The sequence below is a fragment of the Ovis canadensis genome, chromosome 10, assembly GCF_042477335.2.
Source record: "Ovis canadensis isolate MfBH-ARS-UI-01 breed Bighorn chromosome 10, ARS-UI_OviCan_v2, whole genome shotgun sequence".
Taxonomy (NCBI): Eukaryota; Metazoa; Chordata; class Mammalia; order Artiodactyla; family Bovidae; genus Ovis; species Ovis canadensis.
The window spans coordinates 84,905,881-84,932,351 of record NC_091254.1 but is presented as its reverse complement, the minus strand read 5'-3'; the positions used below and the strand labels follow the sequence as shown (position 1 = coordinate 84,932,351).

At 40.7% G+C, this 26,471-nt stretch overlaps 1 protein-coding gene across 1 annotated transcript in view; it reads right to left on the bottom strand.

Moving 5' to 3' along the window:
- Positions 1-26,471, bottom strand: part of LOC138446670 (ATP-binding cassette sub-family C member 4-like) — a 161,567-nt gene that overhangs the window by 51,815 nt on the left and 83,281 nt on the right. The window contains exons 21-24 of the mRNA XM_069601899.1: positions 23,249-23,368; positions 21,976-22,086; positions 10,576-10,676; positions 9,285-9,476 (exon numbers count right to left, since the gene is read on the bottom strand). Coding sequence (XP_069458000.1) covers positions 9,285-9,476; positions 10,576-10,676; positions 21,976-22,086; positions 23,249-23,368 — 524 coding nt within the window. The remainder of the gene's footprint in view (positions 1-9,284; positions 9,477-10,575; positions 10,677-21,975; positions 22,087-23,248; positions 23,369-26,471) is intronic.

The following is a 26,471-nucleotide window of genomic DNA, read 5'->3' as shown; positions in this document are numbered from 1 at the left end:
ATTGAGTGCAGCACTTTGACTGCATCATCTTTTAGAATTTGAAATAGCTCTACTGGAATTCCATCGCCTGATGAACTATGGAATGAGCTTCGTGACATTGTACAGGAGACAGAGACAGGGATCAAGACCATCCCCATGGAAAAGAAATGCAAAAAAGCAAAGCGGCTGTCTGGGGAAGCCTTACAAATAGCTGTGAAAAGAAGAGAAGCGAAAAGCCAAGGAGAAAAGGAAAGATATAAGCATCTGAATGCAGAGTTCCAAAGAATAGCAAGAAGAGATAAGAAAGCCTTCTTCAGCGATCAATGCAAAGAAATAGAGGAAAACAACAGAATGGGAAAGACTAGAGATCTCTTCAAGAAAATTGGAGATACCAAAGGAACATTTCATGCAAAGATGGGCTCGATACAGGACAGAAATGGTATGGACCTAACAGAAGCAAAAGATATTAAGAAGAGGTGGCAAGAATACACAGAAGAATTGTACAAAAGGATCTTCACGACCCGGATAATCACGATGGTGTGATCAGTCATCTAGAGCCAGACATCCTGGAATGTGAAGTCAAGCGGGCCTTAGAAAGCATCACTACGAACTTCCTCTGTAGGAGGTGTGAATTCAGTCCCTCATCAGAGCACTAAGATCCCAGAGGCTACCTGGCCACTGGCCCCCCAAAAAGAAAGAGCCAACTCAAAGAAAATCTGGCTCTGGCTATCCTGCAGTTCAGTCATCAAAACTATAGTCTGAATGCCTTTTCTGGGTAACCAAAGGGTTTTTACCAATTGCCCATGAAGAGTGTCACCAGTATTAGTAAGCCCACATTCTTCAATTAAAGACACTTGGAGGGCTTCCCTGGTGGCTCAGTGGTGAAGAATCTACCTGCCAGTACAGGAGACATGGGTGAAATCCCTCATCCAGGAGAATCCCACATGCCACAGAGCAACTAAGCCTGTGTGCCACAACTATTGAGCCTGTGCTCTACAACCTGGGAACCCAAACTACGGAGCTACATGCCACAACTACTGAAGCCCTCATACCCTATAAACTGTGCTTTGTAACAGGAGAGACCACCACAATGAGAAGCCCAGGCACACAACTAGAGGAGTCCCCACCCACCACAACTAGAGAAAAGCCCAAGCAGCAACAAAGACCCAGCACTGCCAAAAATCAATAAATAAAATTATAAAAACACTTGGAAAAAATATTATATTTGCTTTGAAATGGCCCCTTTCTGTTTTTCCAGCCAGATTGGTCTCTGATGATGACATCAACTTGTTAGACATTTGCACCTGGATTTCTCTCTACACACCAAACTCAACATAATCAATACAAAATCCCCGACACAAAGCAACCACTTCCTCTGTCTTTCCCACATTACTCTCACGACTTCATTCCCAGCTTCAGGGGCTGAACTGTCCACCTCCCTTCCCTGAGTCCAGCATGGTGCCAAGCCTTGAAGACTCTACTCTTGCAGTGTTTTATGACTCAGTTCATTTTAAGATCCACAGTCAGCACTGCAGTGCCAGGCTGCTTTACCTTTTAAAAAACAAGTTAAAACAAACTTTATGATTTATTAAAAAAAACTATTTTATGATTATGATCCTTAATCATAATCAGTGCAAATAAATTTGAAAAATAAATAAATAGCTATACTTAGCACTCTGAAAAAAACATTTTCAAGATATTTTTACTTTCTAGACTTCTGTGTGTGTTCTTAAAGACACAAGTTCCCATATATAAACAAAATGGGATTAATATGAACATATTGCTATGTGTTTTCATTTAGTATTTCATAAGAATATTTATTTTAATGGCTACAAAATATTACAGTATATGTGATCATTTAACAAACCCCCTACTGCTGGATATTTAGGCAGTTTCCAATAATTTGCTATTATAAATAACTGCTAACTATCCTTGAAGCTAAATCTTTTTTGCAAACATTCTGAAGCATTTCCTTCAGATAAATTCTCAGATGTGAAACTGCTGAGAATCAAGTATGAACATTTTCAGAGGAAGCTCGATTCCCTGCACATTCACAAACCCGAGTGTTATATCTTGGTTTTAATCGACATCAGTTTGATTCCAAAAAAAATGGAATCACTTTCCTGGGGCATTTTCCTGGAGGCACAACAGCTCCAGGTTCCCCGCCTCCTGCATCTGCCCACTCTGGTCCTCAGGCTCTCACTTCTCAAATTAAACTCCCAAAGGCCACAGGTTCTGTGCCCATCACTCCACTCCAGAATGTTTCTTCTACAAAACTGTTCCCATTGACCTCTCCATCCTTCATGTCCACAAGTCACCTTCCTTGGGGGTGACTCGGGAGTTTTCAGGGTTGAACATGAAAATGTCTGCTACACACCTGGTAGCTGATTTTCCTGAATGCTCTGCAGGTGCCTAGTTCATTTATTGGATCAGGGAATCATGCTTTTGCTTATGTTGACTCCACCTCCTAAAGCACTTTCACATGCATTTCTGCTAAATGCATCTCCACCTGCTGAAACCCTGACCACACATCTCTAAGTTGTCTCACATGCCTAAATCCTTGGAAATGCTCTCCCTATCCCCTCATGTGGGCTTGTCCCAACCCTAACAGATGTTAGGTCATTTTTGTAAAAACATCTATAAAAATTATTATGTCTTTCTAGCTTACAAAGCTAATATAGTCATTTTCTTGTTTCTTCAGATGAACTGTAAATGTTGACCACAGAATTTGTATTGGATTTGACTGTCTTATTTGTATTACCTGTGGTGTGTTGAGAAAAAGAAGCTTCCATTGGGAACGGAGATTTCTAACTCAGGCCAGACAAATTCATGGAAAATCTATTACTGTATTATTTAAGTATATGATAAACCAGACAGAGACAGACACAATAGATGGATCCTACAGCTATAGATACAACTCCAAGTGGTCAATACCTCTTTTCTCATGGAACAGACAACTTTTGAGTATAAGTGGTTATGGTCATTTAACACCCAATGAAATGATGGCCATCTTTATCCAAGCAATTAATCTAATCCCTGCTTTACATTTACATGTCTTGTCTTAAGTTGTACAACATCCCTACAGGTTACATCCTACTGCTCCCATTTTGCAGAAGAAAAGATTGAGGCTTAGTGAGATGAATTAGTCTGCCTGAAATGTCAGAGCCCATAAGTCACAGGATGGGACTTAAATCCACATCCTCGGGCTCTTCTCCATCTGCTGATGGCCTCCTTATCACCTGGATGGCCTGGCACCTTATCATGTCCCTCTGTGTAGCCAGAACAGAGAAAGTGGGGAGAAGTGTAGCTGCACTTAAAGGCACAAGCCTAACATAGAGATCCTACAACCAGAAGGTTAGAGTATGATGTGAATACAGGCATATACATGGTGAGTGGGAGCAAGAGTGTGCCTGAGGTCAGGTGGGCTGGCTGTTAGCAGGAAGAACTGGCACCCACAGCAGGGCTGAGAGAAACCTGCAGTTGAGTGGGGCATGTGGTGCCTGGGGAACAGACCAGACAGACTTCCTGCCCTGCTTGGGGCAGCAAGACTCATATTTCATCCCGTCAGCTGGTGAAAGAGCCACACGTACGCTCAGCAATCTCTGACTGCCTTGCTCAGCTATCTCTGACTCCAGTTCAAGCCAGGGCTGAGCCCATGGGAAATTCCTCCAGTCCCTGCAGAAGGGTGGTGTAGAGAAGGACGGACAGCAGGATGAAAACTGTGATGAAGACAGACTCCAGGGAAAGATGCAAATAAATACAGTAGAATCACAGAATTAGATTATACTGTAAAGGCCCAATTTATAGAATATCAGTTCAGTTCAATCATTCAGTTGTGTCTGACTCTTTGCGACCCCATGAATCACAGCACGCCAGGCCTCCCTGTCCATCATCAGCTCCGGGAGTCCACCCAAACCCATGTCCATTGAGTTGGTGATGCCATCCAACCATCTCAACCTCTGTCATCCCCTTCTCCTCCTGCCCCCAATCTCTCCCAGCATCAGGGTCTTTTCCAATGAGTCAGCTCTTCGCATCAGGTGGCCAAAGTATTTGAGTTTCAGCTTCAACACCAGTCCTTCCAAAGAATACTCAGAACTGATCTCCTTTAGAATGGACTGGTTGGATCTCCTTGCAGTCCAAGGGACTCTCGAGAGCCTTCTCCAACACCACAGTTCAAAAGCATCAATTCTTCAGTGCTCAGCTTTCTTTATAGTCCAACTCTCACATCCATACATGACCACTGGAAAAACCATAGCCTTGACTATACAGACCTTTGTTAACAAAGTAATGTCTCTGCTTTTGAATATGCAGTTTATGTTGCTCATAACTTTCCTTCCAAGGAGTAAGTGTCTTTTAATTTCATGGCTGCAGTCACCATCTGCAGTGATTTTGAAGCCCAGAAAAATAAAGTCTGACACTGTTTCCACTGTTTCCCTGTCTATTTCCCAGAAGTGATGGGATCAGATGCCATGATCTTTGTTTTCTGAATGTTGAGCTTTAAGCCAACTTTTCCACTTTCCTCTTTCACTTTCATCAAGAGGCTCTTTAGTTCTATTTCACTTTCTGCCATAAAGGTAGTATCATCTGCATATCTGAGGTTATTGATATTTCTCCCGGCAATCTTGAGTCCAGCCTGTGCTTCTTCCAGCCCAGTGTTTCTCATGTCAAAACAAAAACAACACCCAGTTGTGGATGGGACTGGTGATATAAGCAAGGTTTGATGCTGTAAAGACCAATATTGCATAGGAACCTGGAATGTTAGGTCCATGAATCAAGGCAAATTGGAAGTGGTCAAATAGGAGATGACAAGAGTGAACATTGACATTCTAGGATAAGGTGGCCTGGAATGGGTGAATTTGACTCAGATAACCAGTATTACTGTGGGCAGGAATCCCTTAGAAGAAATGGAGTAGCCATCATAGTCAACAAAAGAGTCCGAAATGCAGTACATGGATGCAATCTGAAAAACGACAGAATGATCTCTGTTCATTTCCAAGGCAAACCATTCAATATCACAGTAATCCAAGTCTATGCCCCAACCAGTAATGCTGAAGAAGCTGAAGTTGAACAGTTCTATGAAGACCTACAAGACCTTTTAGAACTAACACCCAAAAAAGATGCCCTTTTCATTATAGGGGACTGGAATGCAAAAGTAGGAAGTCAAGAAACACCTGGAGTAACAGGTAAATTTGGCCTTGGAGTACAGAATGAAGCAGGGCAAAGGCTAATAGAGTTCTGCCAAGAGAATGCACTGGTCATAGCAAATACCCTCTTCCAACAACACAAGAGAAGACTCTACACATGGACATCACCACATGGTCGACACCAAAATCAGATTGATTATATTCTTTGCAGCCAAAGATGAAGAATCTCTATATAGTCAGCAAAAACAAGACCAGGAGCTGACTGTGGCTCAGATCATGAACTCCTTATTGCCAAATTCAGACTGAAATCAAAGAAAGTGCGGAAAACCACTACACCATTCAGATATGTCCCAAATCAAATTTATAGAATATAAACGTAAGTAAATCTGTAGGGTAAGTGGCACAGAGCTTTCTAGTGCCTCCTGCTCAGTCACAATAGGGGTTTGGGTGATTCATGAGCTCAGTTTCAAACTGTCAAAGACATTTTTTGGAAATCACAGGTCATCAATCATCAAACACTGCCCATAGAAGAGAAAGGACTTTATTAGGAGGTCCTGTTTAAATCCAATGCTGAGAAGGTGGTCTGAATGGGCCTGAGACCCTGCATTTCTAAGAAGCTCCAGGAGATGCAGGTGCTGCTGCTCTGGCACCAGAGTCTGAGTCACAAGGAATGAGATAGCTTCACAGGGGAAGCAAGACAAGCTGAGAGTAAAGGGAGGACTTTATAAGAAAACAGTACATAAAAAAAGAGAAACTATAGAAACTAATATTTTTGCACATTATAGCAAAGTCTAGTAAGCATCTGTAAAAGTGTATTATCCAAGTAAGAGCTGTGAGCAGGAACAAACAAAATCAATCTACCTCAAGAGCTGGGAAATGCTTTAATATGGCCCAGGACTTTCTAAAATGATCAAATCAACCACTGCTACTGCTACTGCTACTAAGTCGCTTCAGTCGTGTCTGACTCTGTGCGACCCCATAGATGGCAGCCCACTAGGCTCCTCTGTCCCTGGGATTCTCCAGGCAAGAATTCTGGAGTGGGTTGCCATTTCCTTCTCCAAACTCTTCACACTACACTACAGCTATTCTTAGCTGACAAAATCATCTAAATGAAAAACGCAGCCCATGTTCAGAATCTAACCAGGAAGCCTAGCATGCTATTTATTTCATGCTGTTTTTTTTTTCTAATTGTTGTTTGTTTGTTTGTTTTTTAAGTTTTTGGCTGTGCTGGGTCATGGTTGCTTTGGGCAGGCTGTCTCCAGTTGTGATGAGTGGAAGTTACTCCTTGTTGCAGTGTACGGACTTCTCACTGAGGTGGCTGCTTTTGTTGCTGAGCACAAGCTTTAGTAGTTGTGGCACGTGGGCTCAGCAGTTGTGGAGCACAGGCTCAGTTGCTCTGTGACATGTGAAATCTTCTCAGTTCAGATCAAGGATTGAACCAGTGTCCCCTGGTTCAATTGGCAGGTGAATTCTTCTCCACTGTACCACCAGGGAAGTCCTGGTTCTTTATTTTCACTTGTCATTTTTTCCATGGATTAAAGTCCTGCATAGTACCTACTACACTTTCCTATTGATGGTAACTTCCAGGAATCATGACAGGAGAGGAAATGAGGGAAAGAGAATAAAGCCCCGCTTCTGTTAGGCTGGTTCACTCCCACATCCCCTCCCCACTCACAGCAGCCTCTCTCAATCAAATCCAACACCAAAGGTGTGTCCTTGAGTGACAGGGGTGGGGACCCACGAGCAGGAGAGGAAACCTAGGGTCACATAGGTGGAGTGAAATGGCTTCATGAACATGCTGCCTGGGTTTCATCTCCCCACACAGAAATGAGGCTAATGGCGATACTGTGTCAAGTTGCTGCAGTTATTAATTCAGTCTCCAAATTTAATTTGCCCTCAAACATTTTAGAATCTCAATAATCCTATGACTTGCAGGGTTTAAGAAGGAAGAATAAGAATCTCTTATGTTCCTAAGTTTTACTACAGAGTTTCTTAGATAATTCATATTCTATGGCTTTGGGGAAATTTTAAGACAAGTTAACAGAATTACATTTACAATGGAAAATCTGATAGACTTATTGTCTGAGAGTAAACAAACATCACCTTCAGAGCTCTCAGGGACAAAACTATAGCAAGAGCTGTGGTGAATGTTTTCCTGACATGGCAGTTCACCTTCTTCCTGACCTACAGTGGAACTAGAAATAATTAGAGCCAGCTTTAGCCCTGTGACTAACTGAAGCTGCTCCCTGAGTAGCATTTATGCATTAAGTTGAATATTTATTTTTTCATTTTCATGTTACAAGGTTATCATTCATTAAATTACAGCTACAGTCCACTAGGTGGGTCTGGGGTGGTGAGAGTTTAAGAGAGCATTTCTTTTGGTTATTTACAGAGTTGTCTTCTGTGTGTGTATTGGTTCCTGATTGCTCACACCTGTATATTACTCACTCACCCTGTCATCCAGCAATCCCTCAGTACTCTCTCTGTGCCCTGCAGAATGCCAGTTTCTAGGGAACAAAGATGAAAATAAGATGCTTCCTGATTTTAAAACGCTTCAAGGTACTATGAGATACAGACCTCAAATTACAAGGCATGTCACAGGTGCTATCTTTTAATTTAATTATGATAAAATTCACATAAGATTTAATTACTTAACCATTTTATTGGACAGCTTGGTGTTCCATACATTCACATTATTGTGCAACCAAGCTCGAGAATTTATTTTTGCCTTGTAAAACTGATATTCTATACCCTTTAGACAAACAACTCCCCTCCAGCAGTCCCTGGAGACCACCATCCTACTTCCTGTCTTCTTGAATTTGACTGCTCTAGGAAACTCACATGAATGGAATCAGAGTTTTCATTTCTTTTGTGTCTGGTTTATTTCATTTAGCAAGATGTCCTCCAGGTTTATCCATAGGCCAGAATTTTCTTCCTTTTTAAGACTGAATAATATTTCATTGTAAGGAAGGATTTAGTTCCTTCTAACTTTTGCCTGCTATGACCACAAGTGTACTGTAAATGCTATGTTAAAAGAAAACATAAGACACTAAGGAAGAATTGAGTCTCGAAGATGCATTAGAGTCGCCTCAGAAAATGAGGAGACTTTCACCATCCAGATGACAGAGGGGATGGGTCTCTCAGGTTGAGGGGCAGACTGCACACTGGAAGCTGGGAAAACATAGCTTTGGGAGAAGCTACACATAACCCGAGTGCAGCGGTGTGTGTAAATCAGAAGACATACTGGCTGCAGAGGGAGATGGAGCAAGGGCTTCCTACCACCTTATCTGTTCTGGTTTGATCTCTTCTTCAAGAGTCTGCCCTGGTCCCAGTTGAGGGTCCCAATCTGAGCATGAAAGGAACATCATCAGCAGACATGGACGCCAGCAGGTCCAGGTTACTAGCCTCTTGCTGTCTCCAATGTGAATCTTCCCTGCTCCCTTCAATTTGCTTTTGACTCAAAACGAGTGTCTGGGCCCTGTCTACATCTGGGGCTCTGGTGCCTCACCTGTGACTGAATTGTGATTCTGGCTCTTCTCTAGCGGCAACGAGCTCACCCCACAGTCCCTACTGGACTGGGCTTGGGGCTGTGCTGTGGTTCTACCAGCAGCTCACCCAGGCCAGTTAAAGTCAGATCTGTGCTTCAGAAAGAAGCAGTCTGCAGGGTGGGGCAGGGTGATGGCAGTTCAGTGTCGGTGAATGGAGGACATGTCTACAGGAAAGGCTGATGGAGAAAGGAGAAAGCAGCAACCAAAGGGCACCATAGGAGGAGGAGGAGATCTCAGAAATACAAAGAAGAAAAGATGGAAAGGAGGGAAGGTGGGGGATATTGGACAGTTAGTGGCAGGGAGCCAGGGCTGACTTCCCAGACTTAGTATGAATAAGCTGGTGTCCTTGTGAGTGTCCTGGGTCAGGTTAAGATTAAGCCCTGGAGACCAGGACCCATCTACCACCATGAGGGAGCTCACTCCACAGGGAAAAAATTGCTGGTATCCCCATTCCATGTTCAGTTTCCAAGAAAGATTCACCTATGGTGTCACTGATCTAATCTGCATCCATTAGGAACAAAGAGTCTGCCTGACACACTGACAAGGAAGCCAAGAGCAGATGTGTTGCTAAATCTTTAGCTGGATTTTAAAGAGGCAAATGGCTTAAACTAACCTTTTCTCTTGGGTCAATGAGCGTGTCCAGATTCTTCAATATCAGAGGCCCATCTAGGCTGTACTTGATGTTAACATAAGTAAAGTAAATCCTTCCTTCATGAGGCCAGGACGGTGGTGGACGATACTCGAGTTCCCACGGTGCTTCTTTCTCAAGGTCTATATATTCAATCCCCCTTTCTACTGAAATCATCTGAAATGCATATGACATCACATGAGTTAGTATCAGACAGTCTTGCTTATGAATTTTAGAGATTGCAAGTGAAACCTTCTGCTTTTATATCTTCACATTTGCTTTTATACAGTATAGAATATCTCCGGTCTCAGCATCCACAAAGGACAGAAGTAGGAGTCATGGGGCCTTGGGTGATTTGCAAATTTGTTCATCATCTTCAACCCTTTTACTTACAATTACTTCCTTCAACTTTATCTTAAAGCTAAAAGAATCAGAGAAATGCATGTTTAAGATTTTATTGCTCTACCTCTCACATCTGAATATTTTAAAAAGAGAATTTTTTTCAAAGAAAAGAACACATATGGACACCAACTAGTAATGTGTGGTTACAGAAGGGCCACATGTTACAGATGAGCAGGACTGGACGGTCATCAAACTTCATTTTAATAATTAGTCACGTTCTACACTGTTAGAAGACCAAAATGAAAGACTTCATTTTTATTGTTTTTCTCCCTTTAGGAGAGGGTGCAAATATTTAGAAAGTGTATAATTTACATATTGACTAAGTCCTCTTAAACAACTAGAACTCAACACCTTTGAGAGCACATTTTGAGAGACAGCTTATCCTACCAGAAAGAAGGGCTTCCAGCAATTTCAGGTGCTCAACCCATACAAGAATAAATGATAACATGGGTGGGGGGAAAGGCAGAGGAAACTGTTAATTAAATAAACAAACCTAAAAGTACTGACTTCTTTTTTTTTTTTTTCCAAAAAATGAGGAACTACCCCTTAAGAAACAAAGATAAACAAACTGCTAAGAAATTAGCTCATATTCTCTCCAGGATTACATGACCTCCCTCCTGCAGAGACATTTATTATACTTGAGAATAGTTTGTGACTATAAAACCTGTTGACATGGAGCACATAAAACTGAGAAAAAGATGTATATATTTTATTTAACATTAACTTTAAGCAGATGGAGAAGAATATTTTTAAAAATCCCTCTGTTAACAATGATATAAAAAGGATAGTTTTACTATTTTACATTAGAATTGCTTTTATTCCATTTAACAGCAAGGAGACTTGAAAAGACTAAGAACAGAAAGATAAACATCACCATATTCTCAACTTCGGTACTTTGCCTGATACACCACTGGAACATCCCCGCAAGTGTGACGATTAGAGACAGGACCAGGCCAACCTCCCCAGGATTCAAAACTAAATGAGGAAGAAGAGGAATAGTCAGTCTCCTTCTCCACCCCCTCACCTAGTTCCTTCTGTCACTTTATGAAGAAGACTCCTTTATTTTTATAATTTTTATTGGAGCATATTTGATTTACAAAGTTGTGTTAGTTTCAGGTGTACAGTAAAATGAATTAGCCACACATATACATAAAATCCATTCATTCTAAAATTATTTTCCCATATAGGCCATTACAGAGTATTGAGTAGAGTTCCCTGTGCTATATAGTAGGTCCTTAATAATTATCTATTTTTTATTAATATATAGTAGTGAGAAGACTTCTTTATGACATGTTAATCATTTCCATGTAATGATAATATCACTCATAATATTACTGTCTATTGATTGGAACCATAATACGGTGAAAAAAACACTATGAATTTAGAAAGAACTAGAAAGGTGATTTTATTAATCCCAACTGGATTGACATATAGTTGACAGTATTATATGAGTGAGGATCATGTCATTATTCAGACTTTCATCATTATGGCTTCAATTATCATTATGTAATCTCACTTTTTATGTCCAAGGCAGCTGCAGTTGAAATCACAAAAACAAGGCAATCAATTCTAGGTGCCAGTGCTTTTAAATCTAAAGTATCATTCTCATTTTTCATTATCAAAGACTATGATTCAGAGTTATTACTATGAAATAGTTAGGGATGGTGAATTCATGCCACACATACCCACATCTGCTAATCTTGTACCCATACAGCAGTGAGGATATTGATCTTTGCTACAGAGAATATTTCTCACCCCAATGTGCCATTACCAATAACTAAGAGATCCAAGTAGACCTAAAGCTAAAACCTAAACTTTCATTTGTGGGAAAAGTTTAATAGAAAACTTGATTATCCCCTCCCAACTACAGGACATTACCTGAAATGTTCAGAATGTCATGTTGCTACAGCTGTGTAGACCTCAACTCATTCAAAGAAAGATGAAAAGATAAAAGGTTTCAACAAGGACCTACAGCAAATAAACAAAGAAACTACCCAAAGCAATCTATAGATTCAATGTAATCCCTATCAAATAACCAATGACATTTTTTACAGAATAAGAACAAAATATTTTACAATTTGTATGGCAACACAAAAGACGATGAATAGCCAAGGCAATCTTGAGAAAGAAAAACAAAGCTGAAGGAATCAGACTCCCAGTCTTAAAACTATACTACAAAGCATCAGTAATCAAAACAGTATGCTACTGGTACCAGAAACAGAAATATAGATCAATGGAATAGGATTGAAAGTACAGAGATAAACCCATGCTCTTACTGTCACCTAATCTATGACAAAGGAGGCAAGAATACATAATGGAGAAAAGACAGTCTCTTCGATAAATGGTGCTGGCAAAACTGAACAACTACTTGTAAAGGAGTGAAATTAAAACACTCCCTAACACTATACACAAAAATAAACTCAAAATGGATTACAGACATAAATGTAAGACCAGACACTATAAAACTCTCAGGTGAAAACAGACAGAACACTCTCTGACATAAACTTCAGTCATAACTTTTTAATCCACGTCTGAAAGTAGTGAAAATAAAATAAAAAATTAACAAATATGACATAATTAAACTTAAATGCTTTTATACAGCAAAGGAAACCATAAATAAAATGAAAAGACAACCCATAATATGGAGGAAAATATTTTCAGATGAAATAACTAGGAATTATTCTCCAATACATACACAGTCCATGGTTCAATATCAAAACAAACAAATAACCCAATCAAAAAATGGGCAGAAGATCAAAAATGACATTCTCCAAAGAAAACATACAAATGGCAAAAAAAAGCACATGAAAAGATGCTCAACATCTCTAATTATTAGAGAAATGTAAATCAAAACTACAATGAGGTATCGCCTCACAGCAGTCAAAATTACCATCATCAAAAAGCCTACAAACAATAAATGCTGGAGAGGATGTGGAGAAAAGGGAAACCTCCCACACTGTTAGTGTGAATATTAACTGGTATAGCCCCTATGGAGAACAATACAGAGGTTCCTTTAAAAACTAAAAACAGAACTACCATATGATCCAGCAATTTCACTTCTGGGTAAATATCCAGAGAAAACTGTAATTCCCCCCAATGTTCATTGCAGCACTATTTAAAAAAACCAGAACATAGAAGTTGGACATAAATGTCCACCAACAGAGGAAAGGATAGAGAAGAGGTGGTATATATACACAATGGACTATTACTCAGACATAAAAAGGAATAAATAATGCCATTTGCAGCAACATGGATGGACCTAGAGATTGTCATAAGTCAGATTCAGAGAAAGACAAATAGCATATGATATTGCCTATATGTAGAATCCAACAAAAGGCTACAAATGATCTTATCTACAAAACAGAAATATACTTACAGATGCAGAAAATACAAGGGCTAAGGGAGGGGAGGGATAATTTGGAAGATTGACACATACACACTACTACATATAAAATAGACAACTAATAAGGACCTACTATAAAGTACAGGGAACTCTGTAATAACTTATAGGGAAAAGAATCTAAAAAAGAGTAGATATATGTATAGCAGATTCACTTTGCTGTACACATGAAGTACTATACACTAAGACAACAGTGAAAATCAACTATACCCCTATAAAATACTTTAACAATAAAAATAAAAGAATGGCCCAAATGAGTCAAAGCAGGCACCCAAGTCACCGCAGGTCAGCTGGAACAGGAACATTCATACCTGGTCTTTGTTCCTGAAGATTCCAAAAGCCAAAAAGAAAAATTCTTTCCAAAGGGGCCATTTATTTGAAGTATTATTTAAAATGAAAACTACTAAAAATATTCATGCAGCCCAATGTTCATAAGGCAGAAAAACAGAATCCAAAAAATGGGGATATAAGTATAACAGATTTGGGTTTCCCACGTGGCTCAGTGGTAAAGAATCCACCTGCTAGGACAAGGGAGGCGATAAGTTGCAGCGACCGCACTCGCCAAACACTTGGTCACCTGAGCTGCTCGGACCTGGAAAGGGCACAAAATGCAGGCCAAACCGAGTCTGCACCTCTGAGGTGCAGGTACCCAAGTACCTGAACCTGAGCGGCTTAGACCTGGGAAGTGCAAATAACCCAGGGCCGGCCTCAGACAATTCCCGGCAGAGCAACCTAGAGCCTAAGCAGAGTGGACTGGGAAACCACACACGCCGTGAGCGGGGACAGACCCAGTGTGGCTGAGACACTGTAAGCACACACCAGTGTTATTTGTTTGCAGAGTCCCTTCCTCCCCACAGCACGACTGAACAAGTGAGCCTAAAAAAGTGTCCACCAAAAAAAAAAAAAAAAAAAGTGTCCACCACCACCCTCTTGTGTCAGGGTGGAAATTAGACACTGAAGAGACCAGCAAACAGAAAAGGCCGAAAAAGAGGGAGCCTCCTTGGAAGTGACAGGCGCAATAGATTAAAACCCTGTAGTTAGTACTGACTATATAGGAAGGGTCCTATAAATCTTGAGAAATATACGGATCAAGGAACCATCCGAAAATGAACTGACCCCACACTGCCCACAACAACACCAGAGAAAGTCCTAGATATATTTTTACTATCATTCTTCAATCTTTTTTTAATTTTTTTTTAATTTTTAAGTCCTTTATTACTCATTTAATTTTCATTTTTATAACCTACTATTACTTTGCAAAAAAAAAGATACCCTATTTTTTAAAGCAAACTTCATATATTTTATAATTTTTGTGAATTTGGTTTTTTTTTTTCTTTAATATTGTAATTTTGAAAATCCAACCTCTACTCTAGATTTTAAATCTTTGACTTTTGGTATTTGTTATCAATTTTGTACCTTTAAGAAATCAATTTTCAGTACCCATTTTTACTTGGGAGCAAGATTACTGGCTTGACTGCTCTCTCCCTCTTTGGACTCTCCTTTTTCTCCACCAGGTGGCCTCTATCTCCTCCCTCCCCCTTCTCTTCTCTACCCAACACTTGAATCTCTTTCTGAGTTCCAGATGGTGGAAAACACTTAGGGAACTGATTACTGGCTGGATCTGTCTATCTCCTTTTGATTCCCCCTTTATCCTCCTAGCCACCTCTGTCTCCTACCTCCCTCTTATCTTCTCTTCTCTGTATAACTCCATGAACATCTCTGAGTGGTCCAGACTGTGAAGCACACATAAGGAAGTGATTACTGGTTAGCTTGCTCTCTCCTCTTTTGATTCCACTTTACCTCATCCTGGTCACCTCTATCTCCCTCCTCCCTCTTCTCTTCTCTATGTAACTCTGTGAACATCTCTGAGGGATCCAGACTGTGGAGAGCACATACGAAAGTGATTACTGGCTAGATTTATCTCTCCACTTTTGATTCCCCCTCTTCTCCTCCTGGTTCCCTCTATCTCCCTCCTCCATCTTCTCTTCTCTGTGTAACTCTGTGAACATCTCTGAGCCGTCCAGACTATGGAGTGCACATAAGGAAGTGATTACTGGCTAGCTTGCTCTCACCCCTTTTGACTCCCCCTCTTCTCCTCCTGATCACCTCTATCTCCCTCCTCCCTCTTCTCTTCTCCATGTAACTCTGTGAACATCAATGGGTGTCCGTCACTGTGGAGAAACCTTGCACCTTTAACCTAGATGTTTTACCAATGGTGCTGTATAGATGGAGAAGTCTTGAGGCTACTGTAAAAATAAGACTGAAAATCAGAAGCAGGAGGCTTAAGTCCAAATCCTGAGAACACCAGAGAACTCCTGACTCCATGGAACATTAATTGATAGGAGCTCATCAAACACCTCCATACCTACACTGAAACCAAGCACCACCCAACGGCCAACAAGTTCCAGAGCAAGACATACCAGGCAAATTCTCCAGCAACACAGGAACACAGCCCTGAGCTTCAATATACAGGTTGCCCAAAGTCACTCCAAACCCATTGACATCTCATAACTCATTACTGGACACTTCATCGCACTCCAGAGAGAAGAAATTCAGCTCCACCCACCAGAACACCAACACAAGCTTCCCTAACCAGGAAACCTTGACAAGCCATCCGTACAACCCCACCCACAGAGAGGAAACTCCACAATAAAGAGAACTCCACAAACTGCCAGAATACAGAAAGGCCACCCCAAACTCAGCAATATAACAAGATGAAGAGACAGAGGAATACCCAGCAGGTAAAGGAACAGGATAAGTGCCCAATAAACCAAACAAAAGAGGAAGCGATAAGGAATCTACCTGATAAAGAATTCTGAATAATGAGAGTGAAAATGATCCAAAATCTTGAAAACAAAATGGAATCATGGATAAATAGCCTGGAGACAAGGATTGAAAAGATGCAAGAAAGGTTTAACAAGGACCTAGAAAAAAGAGTGAGTATATAATGAATAATCAAAAAATGATATAAAAAACACTCTGGAGGGAACAAATAGTAGAATAACGGAGGCAGAAGATAGGATTAGTGAGGTAGAAGATACAATGGTAGAAATAAATGAATCAGAAAGGAAGAAAGAACAAATTAAAAGAAATGAGGACAATCTCAGAGACTTCTGGGACAATGTAAAATGCCCCAACATTCAAATCATGGGAGTCCCAGAAGAAGAAGACAAAAAGAAAGACCATGAGAAAATACTTGAGGAGATAATAGTTGAAAACGTCCCTAAAATGGGGAAGGAAATAATCATCCAAGTCCAAGAAACCCAGAGAATCCCAAATAAGATAAACCCGAGGCAAAAAAAACCCAAGACACATAGTAATCAAATTAGAAAAGATCAAACACAAAGAACAAATATTAAAAGCAGCAAGGGAAAAACAACAAATAACACACAAGGGGATTCCCATAAGGATAACAGCTGATCTTTCAGTAGAAACTCTTCAGGACAGGAGGGAATGGCAGGACATACTTAAAGTGATGAAAGAAAATAACCTGAAGCCCAGATTACTGTACCCAGCAAGGATCTCATTCAAATATGAAGGAGAAATCAAAAGCTTTACAGACAAGCAAAAGTTGAGCGAATTCAGCACCACCAAACCAGCTCTCCAACAAATGCTAAAGGATCTTCTCCAGACAGGAAACACAAAAAGAGAGTATAAACTCGAACCCAAAACAATAAAGTAAATGCAACATGATCATACTTATCAATAATACCTTAAACATAAATGGGTTGAATGCCCCAACCAAAATTCAAAGACTGGCTGAATGGATACAAAAACAATACCCCTATATATGTTGTCTACAAGAGACCCACCTCAAAACAAGGGACACATACAGACTGAGAGTGAAGGGCTGGAAAAAGATATTCCATGCAAATAGAGACCAAAAGAAAGCAGGAGTAGCAATACTCATGTCAGATAAAATAGACTTTAAAACGAAGGCTGTGAAAAGAGACAAAGAAGGACACTACATAATGATCAATGGATCAACCCAAGAAGAAGATATAATAATTATAAATATATATGCACCCAACATAGGAGCACCGCAATATGTAAGACAAATGCTAACAAGCATGAAAGTGGAAATTAGATGTCAATTACAGGAGAAAAACTATTTAAAATTCCAACATAGGGAGGCTGAACAACAGGCTGCTGAATAACCAACAAATCACAGAAGAAAACCAAAAAAATCCAAATATGCACAGAAATGAATAAAAATTAAAACACAACAACCCAAAACCTGTGGGACACTGTAAAAGCATTGCTTAGGGGAAGGTTCATAGCAATACAGGCATACCTCAAGAACCAAGAAAAAAGTCAAATAAATAATCTAACTTTACACCTAAAGCAACTAGAAAAGGAAGAAACGAAGAACCCCAGGGTTAGTAGAAGGGAAGAAATCTTAACAATTAGGGCAGAAATAAATGCAAAAGAAACAAAAGGGACCACAGCAAAAATCAACAAAGCCAAAAGCTGATTCTTTGAAAGGACAAATAAAATTGACAAAACATTAGCCAGACTCATCAAGAAACAAAGGGAGAAAAACCAAATCAATAAAATTAGAAATGCAAATGGAGAGATCACAACAGACAACACAGAAATACAAAGGATCATAAGAGACTACTATCAGCAGTTATATACCAATAAAATGGACAACTTGGAAGAAATGGACAAATTCTTAGAAAAGTACAACTTTCCAAAACTGAACCAGGAAGAAATAGAAAATCTTAACAGAGCCATCACAAGCACAGACATTGAAACTGTAATCAGAAACCTTCCAGCAAACAAAAGCCCAGGTCCAGACAGCTCCACAGCTGAATTCTACCAAAAATTTAGAGAAGAGCTAACACCTATCCTACTCAAACTCTTCCAGAAAATTGCAGAGGAAGGTAAACTTCCAAACTCATTCTATGAGGCCAGCATCACCCTAATACCAAAACCTGACAAAGATGCCACAAAAAAAGGAAAACTACAGGCCAATATCACTGATGAACATAGATTCAAAAATCCTTAACAAAATTCTAGCAATCAGAATCCAACAACACATTAAAAAGATCATACATCATGACCAAATAGGCTTTGTCCCAAGGATGCAACAATTATTCAATATCCACAAATCAGTCAATGTAATTCACCACATTAACAAATTGGAAAATAAAAGCCATATGATTATCTCAATAGATGCAGAGAAGGCCTTTGACAAAATTCAACATCCATTTATGATAAAAACTCTCCAGAAAGCAGGAATAGAAGGAACATACCTCAACATAATAAAAGCTATATATGACAAACCCACAGCAAACATTATCCTCAATGGTGAAAAATTTAAAGCATTTCCCCTAAAGTTATGAACAAGACAAGGGTGCTCACTTTCACCATTACTATTCAACATAGTTTTGGAAGTTTTGGCTACAGCAATCAGAGCAGAAAAAGGAATAAAAGGAATCCAAACTGGAAAAGAAGTAAAACTCTCACTGTTTGCAGATGACATGATCCTCTACACAGAAAACCCTAAAGACTCCACCAGAAAATTATTAGAGCTAATCAATAAATATAGTAAAGTTGCAGGATATAAAATCAACACACAGAAATCTCTTGCATTCCTATGCATTAATAATGAGAAAATAGAAAGAAAAATTAAGGAAATAATTCCATTCACCATTGGAATGGAAAGAATAAAATACTTGGGAATATATCTACCTAAAGAAACTAAAGACCTATATATAGAAAACTACAAAACACTGATGAAAGAAATCAAAGAGGACACTAATAGATGGAGAAATATACCGTGTTCATGGGTTGGACGAATCAATATAGTGAAAATAAGGATATTATCCAAAGCAATTTATAGATTCAATGCAATCCCTATCAAGCTACCACTGGTATTTTTCACAGAGCTAGAACAAATAATTTCACAATTTGTATGAAAATATAAAAAAACTCGAATAGCCAAAGCAATCTTGAGAAAGAAGAATGGAACTGGAGGAATCAACCTGCCTGACATCAGGCTCTACTACAAAGCCACAGTCATCAAGACAGTATGGTACTAGCATAAAAACAGAAACATAGATGAATGGAACAAAATAGAAAGCCCAGAGATAAATCCACGCACCTATGGACACCACCCTTATGTCAGAAAGTGAAGAGGAACTAAAAAGCCTCTTGATGAAGGTGAAGGAGAGTGAAAAAGTTGGCTTAAAGCTCAACATTCAGAAAACGAAGATCATGGCATCCGGTCCCATCACTTCATGGGAAATAGATGGGGAAACAGAGGAAACAGTGTCAGAATTTATTTGGGGGGGCTCCAAAATCACTGCAAATGCTGACTGCAGCCATGAAATTAAAAGACAGTTACTCCTTGGAAGAAAAGTTATGACCAACCTAGATAGCATATTCAAAAGCAGAGACATCACTTTGCCAACTAAGGTCCGTCTTGTCAAGGCTGTTATGGTTTTTCCAGTGGTCATGTATGGATGTGAGAGTTGGACGGTGAAGAAGGCTCAGCACCGAAGAATTGATGCTTTTGAACTGTGGTGTTGGAGAAGACTCTTGAAAGTCCCTTGGACTGCAAGGAGATCCAACCAGGCCATTCTGAAGGAGATCAGCCCTGGGATTTCTTTGGAAGGAATGATGCTAAAGCTGAAACTCCAGTACTTTGGCCACCTCATGTGAAGAGTTGACTCATTGGAAAAGACTCTGATGCGGGGAGGGATTGGGGGCAGGAGAAGGGGACGACAGAGGATGAGATGGCTGGATGGCATCACTGACTCAATGGACGTGAATCTGAGTGAACTCCAGGAGTTGGTGATGGACAGGGAGGCCTGACATGCTGCGATTCATGGGGTCGCAGAGTCAAACATGACTCAGAGACTGAACTGAACTGAACTGATGGACATCTTATCTTTGACAAAGGAGGCAAGAATATACAATGGAGAAAAGATAATCTCTTTAACAAGTGGTGCTGGGAAAACTGGTCAACCACTTGTAAAAGAATGAAAGTAGAACACTTTCTAACACCATACACAAAAATAAACTCAAAATGGATTAAAGATCTAAACATAAGACCAGAAACTATAAAATTCCTAGAGGAAAACATAGGCAAAACACTCTCTGACATAAATCACAGCAGGATCTTCTATGACTCACCTCCCAAAATATTGGAAATAAAAGCAAACATAAACAAATGGGACCTAATTAAAAGCTTCTGCACAACAAAGGAAACTGTAAGCAAGGTGAAAAGACAGCTTTCAGAATGGGAGAAAATAATAGTAAATTAAGCAACTGACAAAGAATTAATCTCAAAAATATACAAGGAACACCTGCAGCTCAATTCCAGAAAAATAAAAGATCCAATCAATAAATGGGCCAAAGGACAAAACAGACATTACTCCAAAGAAGACATACAGATGGCTAACACATGAAAAGATGATCAACATCACTCATTATCAGAGAAATGCAAATCAAAACCACAATGAGGTACCATTTCATGCCAGTCAGAATGCCTGCAATCCAAAAGTCTACAAGCAATAAATGCTGGAGAGGGTGTGGAGAAAAGGGAACCCTCTTACACTGTTGGTGGGAATGCAAACTAGTACAGCCACTATGGAGAACAGTGTGGAGATTCCTTAAAAAACTGGAAATAGAACTGCCATACAACCCAGCAATCCCACTGCTGGGCATACACACTGAGGAAACCAGAATTGAAAGAGACACATGTACCCCAATATTCATCGCAGCACTGTTTATAATAGCCAGGACACGGAAGCAACCTAGATGTCCATCAGCAGACGAATGGATAAGAAAGCTGTGGTACGTATACACAATGGAGTATTACTCAGCCATTAAAAAGAATACATTTGAATCAGTTCTAATGAGGTGGATGAAACTTGAGCCTATTATACAGAGCAAAGTAAGCCAGAAAGAAAAACACCAATACAGAATACTAATGCATATATATGGAATTTAGAAAGATGGTAGCGATAACCCTGTATGCAAGACAGCAAAAGAGACAGATGTATAGAACAGTCTTTTGGACTCTGTGGGAGAGGGAGAGGGTGGGATGATTTGGGAGAATGGCATTGTAACGTGTATAATGTCATATGCGAAACAAATTGCCAGTCTAGGTTCAATGCATGATACAGGATGCTCAGGGCTGGTGCACTGGGATGACCCAAAGGGATGGTTGGGGAGGAAGGTTGGGAGCGGGGTTCAGGATGGGGAACACGTGTACACCCGTGGCAGATTCATGTTGATGTATGGCAAAACCAACACAATATTGTAATGTAATTAGCCTCCAATTAAAATAAATAAATTTATATTAAAAAATAATAAAACAAAAAATAAAATGGGTTACCAAAAAAAAACAAACAAACAAAAATAGAATCTGCCTGCTTATGCAAAAGACACAGGTTTGATCTCTGGGTCGGGAAGATCCCCTGAAGGAAATGCCAACCCACTCCAGCATTCTTGTCTGGAAAATCCCATGGACAGAGGAGCCTAGCAGGCTACAGTCCATGGAGTCTCAAAGAGCTGACATGGCTTAGAGACAAGCACACAATAACAGATTCACTTGACTGTATATTTGAAACTAATACAATATTGTAAAGCAAATAAATGCCAATAAATCTTTTTTTAAAGGTCTCAACAAGGATCTTCTGTAAATAAATAAGTGGAAAAAAAGATAAAAGTTCTCATCAAGATGCAATGACTTCACATGGACCATGGAAGTCATTTGTGGAGTCACATGCTACAAACACTTTAATACTATTCATTAGAATCAAAGAGTATATATTAGACAAGTGGCAAGAGTTTAAATTAATAACTGGAAATGAAGCTATAAACTGTAAGCATTTCATAAATATTCAGATTTTTACTTACTATCTGCCAGAATCAGGGCCGCAAAGGCAACAATAGTGACAAAGATGGCACAGATGACATCCAGATACATAGCGAGCTGTTGGGACATCGTCAGAAGCAGGAAACAAGCCTCTGGATTTGTGAACCATAATATAATGAATAAAAAACCATGTTAGCTGCTTCTAATGAAGGAGAGCATTTTTCTTAGTTAAACATTTACACAAAGTAGGACAGCAAAGTTACACATTCAAGGAAACTGAAGATTCCAGAAAGCTAAGTTCTGACAAAGACAACACATAGCACCTATAGAATCAGTCCAGCACCTTTGTGAGAAGCCTGCACTGAAAACCTCGACTCACTGGTTATCAACAGAAATACAATCACAAGGAAAAAGGGAAAAATTTATAATCCGCACATTTCCAGCAGTGCTAGACCTCAACATGAAGGTCATCCTCTCACATGTCGACTCTTCCCAGCTCTCTGATAGCAGACAACACAGCTCACACTGTTTCCAGCACCTTCTGTTCTCATTACACGACCCTACATGTGTCTACTTTTAGGAACCAATATCTAAAGGACCATCAGCTAACAAGATCTGCATGTGGCTTTTTAAATGCAGTCATTATCTTCAAAACAGAATAAAGATTTTAGAGATAGGTCAAAATTTTACAGACTTAGTGGAAATTCTGAAATTTCTTCCTAGAAAAAAATTCATTGATACAAAGTATGATCAAGTGGGTGGCAAATCAGGAAATTATATTCCTCAGTCACATCTGCCACCCTGCATACTCTGAAAAGAGAGTCAATAAACTAAAGCCTGTGGGTCAAGAACAGCCACCACCTGGTTCTGTAAAGTTTTACTGGAACACAGCCATGGCCATTTGCTGACATATTTTCTTTGCCTGTCTTTGTGCTACAACAGCAAAGGTGAGTAGCTGCATTAGAGACAGTATAGTACAAAAAGCCTACAATATATTCTACCTGGATCTTTACAAAAAAAAAAAAACAGAAAAAGTTTCTTAACTCCTGCCCTAAAGAGAGAGAAAGCCACAGGGGACAGTGATGGAAGGACAAAGGACAACGCAAACAAGGCAAGGGGGAAAAGTAGGGGACGATGGGGAAGAGGGGCACACAGAGGGATGCTGAGAGGAAGGGCTGGGGGAGGCAGGTGTGCAGAGCGGGATGAGGGGCAGCATAGAGAGAGGTAAGAGCAGCCAGACCACCTGAGAAGAAGGTCAGGCCTCAGAAGGCAGCAGATCTCATCCCTTGAAATCATCTCCAGAAACTTACAGACCTGAGTGCAAATCCTGGTGTGCGTCGAATAGTTTCTGAAACTTGTGTTCAGCTTTGTATGTCCGGATGGTCCCGAGTCCCCGGAGAGAAGATACTAAGTGAGAAAACACTGGACTCTGTGCTGGGGAAGCAGAGACAGACACATGACAGAGAAAGTCAGGAAGGCTGGATATGAGGAAACCACTGCCTCCCAGGCTCTGTGGTCACACATCCCGCCAAAGGGCACACCCAGGGCTTCCTGGAGGGCTGCCTGGGGAAGGAAGCTACTCCTTTTAGAAAGGATCCTCCATGTGACCCTGAAACTCCTGTTCACACCAACCTTCACTTTAACAACCTGGACATTAAAGATTTTCTTTGAACTCACCTTTGACCAAATTCAAACTGAAGCTAGATTTATGTAAAGGAACTCTTTATTAATTAATTCATCAAGGTCCTCTCAAATACACCTCCCTCCAAATTCTTCTGGCATCTCTCCATGTGGAAATTGTTCACAATGTTTTTTAAAACATATTGAAGGATAGTTGACTTACAACGTGTTAGTTTCAGGTATATAGTACAGTGAGTCACTTATTTTTTCTGATTATATTCTATTATAGGTTGTTACAAGATACTGAATAAAATTCCATGCTTTACAGCCAATCCTTGTTGCTTATCTATTTTACATGGTAGTGTTTATCTGTTAATCCCATGTTCCTAATTTGTTCCTCCCTCCCAGACCCCTTTGGTAACCATAAGTTTGTTTTCTGTATCTGAGTCTATTTCTGTTTTGTATATGGTCTTTTACTTTTTAGATTCCACATATAAGTGATGACATATCATATTTGTTTTTCTCTGAATTACTTTACTAAGAAAAATATTCTTTCCATCCGTGTTGCTGAAAATGGCAGTATTTCATTCTTTTTCCTCACTGAGTAATTATTCACTAATTTATGAGTCAGTGGCATTCCAAAATTTAATTCATTAGAGTCCTCACCACACTGAACTTTGGTGAGCTACCTGTATGCTGTCTTCACCTCAGATGAGTAGCCTAAAGGCTGGGATAGAGTCAGTACATGCCCCACCCTACACCAGAGCCAGACCCAGGACAGGGTGAGACGAGTAAGGGAGGGGACAGTCCCCTGCCTCCCCCGTCTTGGGCCTCCCCCTGCACCTGAGCCAGGAGCCTCTGTGCGGGTCACGGAGCACCCAGCACTGCACTGCCCTTGTGTGCTCAGGACCCGGCAGATGAGGAGCCTTTGAATGGTCTTGACTTCCATTCCGGGAACCTGATGGATATTTTTATAACTGCCCTGCTGGATACCTGTCCTGGTGTTCGGAGGCCACTGCGGCATGTGACACTCACATCACCTTTTTAGAATCTGACAGTGTCCATTCTCTTTTGAGTGGCTTCATGTGGGTTTGGGTTCTACTGTCATATGACTGGTCATTCGTTTCCTGACATCTTCTCTAAGAGCACACTGACCACGAGCACCAGGGTCAGGCTCCTGCCCATCAGGGAGCAGGTGGGCTGCAGGGCAGGGAGGACCCCTTACGGTTCTCATTCTCCACCGTAAACAAGGCTGTAACTTGCTGTTGTCAGTGGCAGACTGTGACACTGTGACCTCTGTGCGGGATGAATGATAACTTGTGTTTTATCAGCAGGAAATACCAATATCACCTTGTTACATGTGCATCTCCTGAGAAGAGCTGTTAGTAAAACCTGGGTGTTTAGAAGTTAAGATCACTTATCTTGCAGGCGGCTATGCAGATTTTATAAAATGAAAGGGGAAAAAGTCAGGGGGGAGAACTCCAAATTATTTTCAGGGCCTGACTCCTTAGCCTAACATCCGAACATCTGTCTGGGTGACAGTGTAATCAGTAGCAATGTGCACATGGGCACTGCATTGAGGGTGGGGGCTGAGGTACAAGGGGGCAAAGACACAGAGCCTCCTCTTATGCTTACTGTCCTCAGTTCTACCAGCAAGGAAGGAGCAGGCTTCCTACTGTGAGACACTGGAGCTCAGAAAGGGTAGGAACCCCTGGCTGGGGGAGGACAGCTTGGGCTGGAGGCCAGTTGAGCATCCACTGGACCCTGGTGCTCTTTCCACCTGGGGGTGTCTGACCAGGAACTATAACTATTAGGGCCCCACCTGTGACACTGACTTAAAGGAAAAACCTTCTCGGAACCAGAACATGATCTAACATTTCCCTTTTGTATGTTGTTCAGGCAGAGAGCTGAAAGTGAGTCAGTGGTGCTTTGCCTTTGGTCATCCAGTTGTGTGCCTGTGTTCTCATTTCAGCACCCGCAAGGCTCTCTGTCTTCATTAAGTTGAACAACTTTTTATTTTAACTTCCTGTAACTTTGCCCTTATAAGAGTAACACAAACACAGACCAAACTCATGCTCCAAATAAGAGAGGCTTGGATGTCTGTTCACGCTTTTTCTGCACCCCGGCAGGTGTCCCAATCCAACACCAGAACTCAGTCTGAAAGCAGGGTGCTCACAGGGATGACACAGGTGAGTTCCGGGGCCATCACCCTGTCAGGAGGATGCCAAGGCTGCAGCTCCAGAGAGCACAGAAAACTCACTACAACCAGGCTCCCATTTCCACAGCAAATGTGGTGACATCATCAACACTACTCATCACAGACAAGGCTTCTGAGAAGGAAGCAGACATGACTGTTCACCCAGGGAGATCACGGAACGAACTCTTCAGCAAGGCCTCCCTCACCTGCTTCCCTGTTGGGAGATCAAAGCTGCAACTGATTCTCTCCATCAGGGATGGTGGGCAGGGTCGATTTTAGAAACCAGGTGTCATCTCACCCTTGAACACCAGGGAACCAAACATCCCACCACCTACTTCACCTCATGCCCAAGAGTTACAGTGGGCCAGAGGGAACGCACACTTGTGAAAAGCCATTCTGTTTCTTTCAAACCCCACTTAGGGCTGAGTAGGATGCCAGGATGAGTGAATGGGAGGGTCTGCAAAGACAATTAACTTGTACAGGAGAAGAGGGGATGTCAAGGCTCTGGTATTATGTTGCCCAATGTAACATCCTTTTTCCCACAAACACTGAGCTCACTATCCTGAAGCAGATATGTAACAGACATGGCATCACTCAGCAGTCACAGACACGTGTAACTCTACATTTCATGTTACTCTACACATTTCAGTTACATTTTCCACAACCCTGAGGACACTTGGGAACAAACCCCACAAGGCCAGCACAACTTCCCCAGCAGGG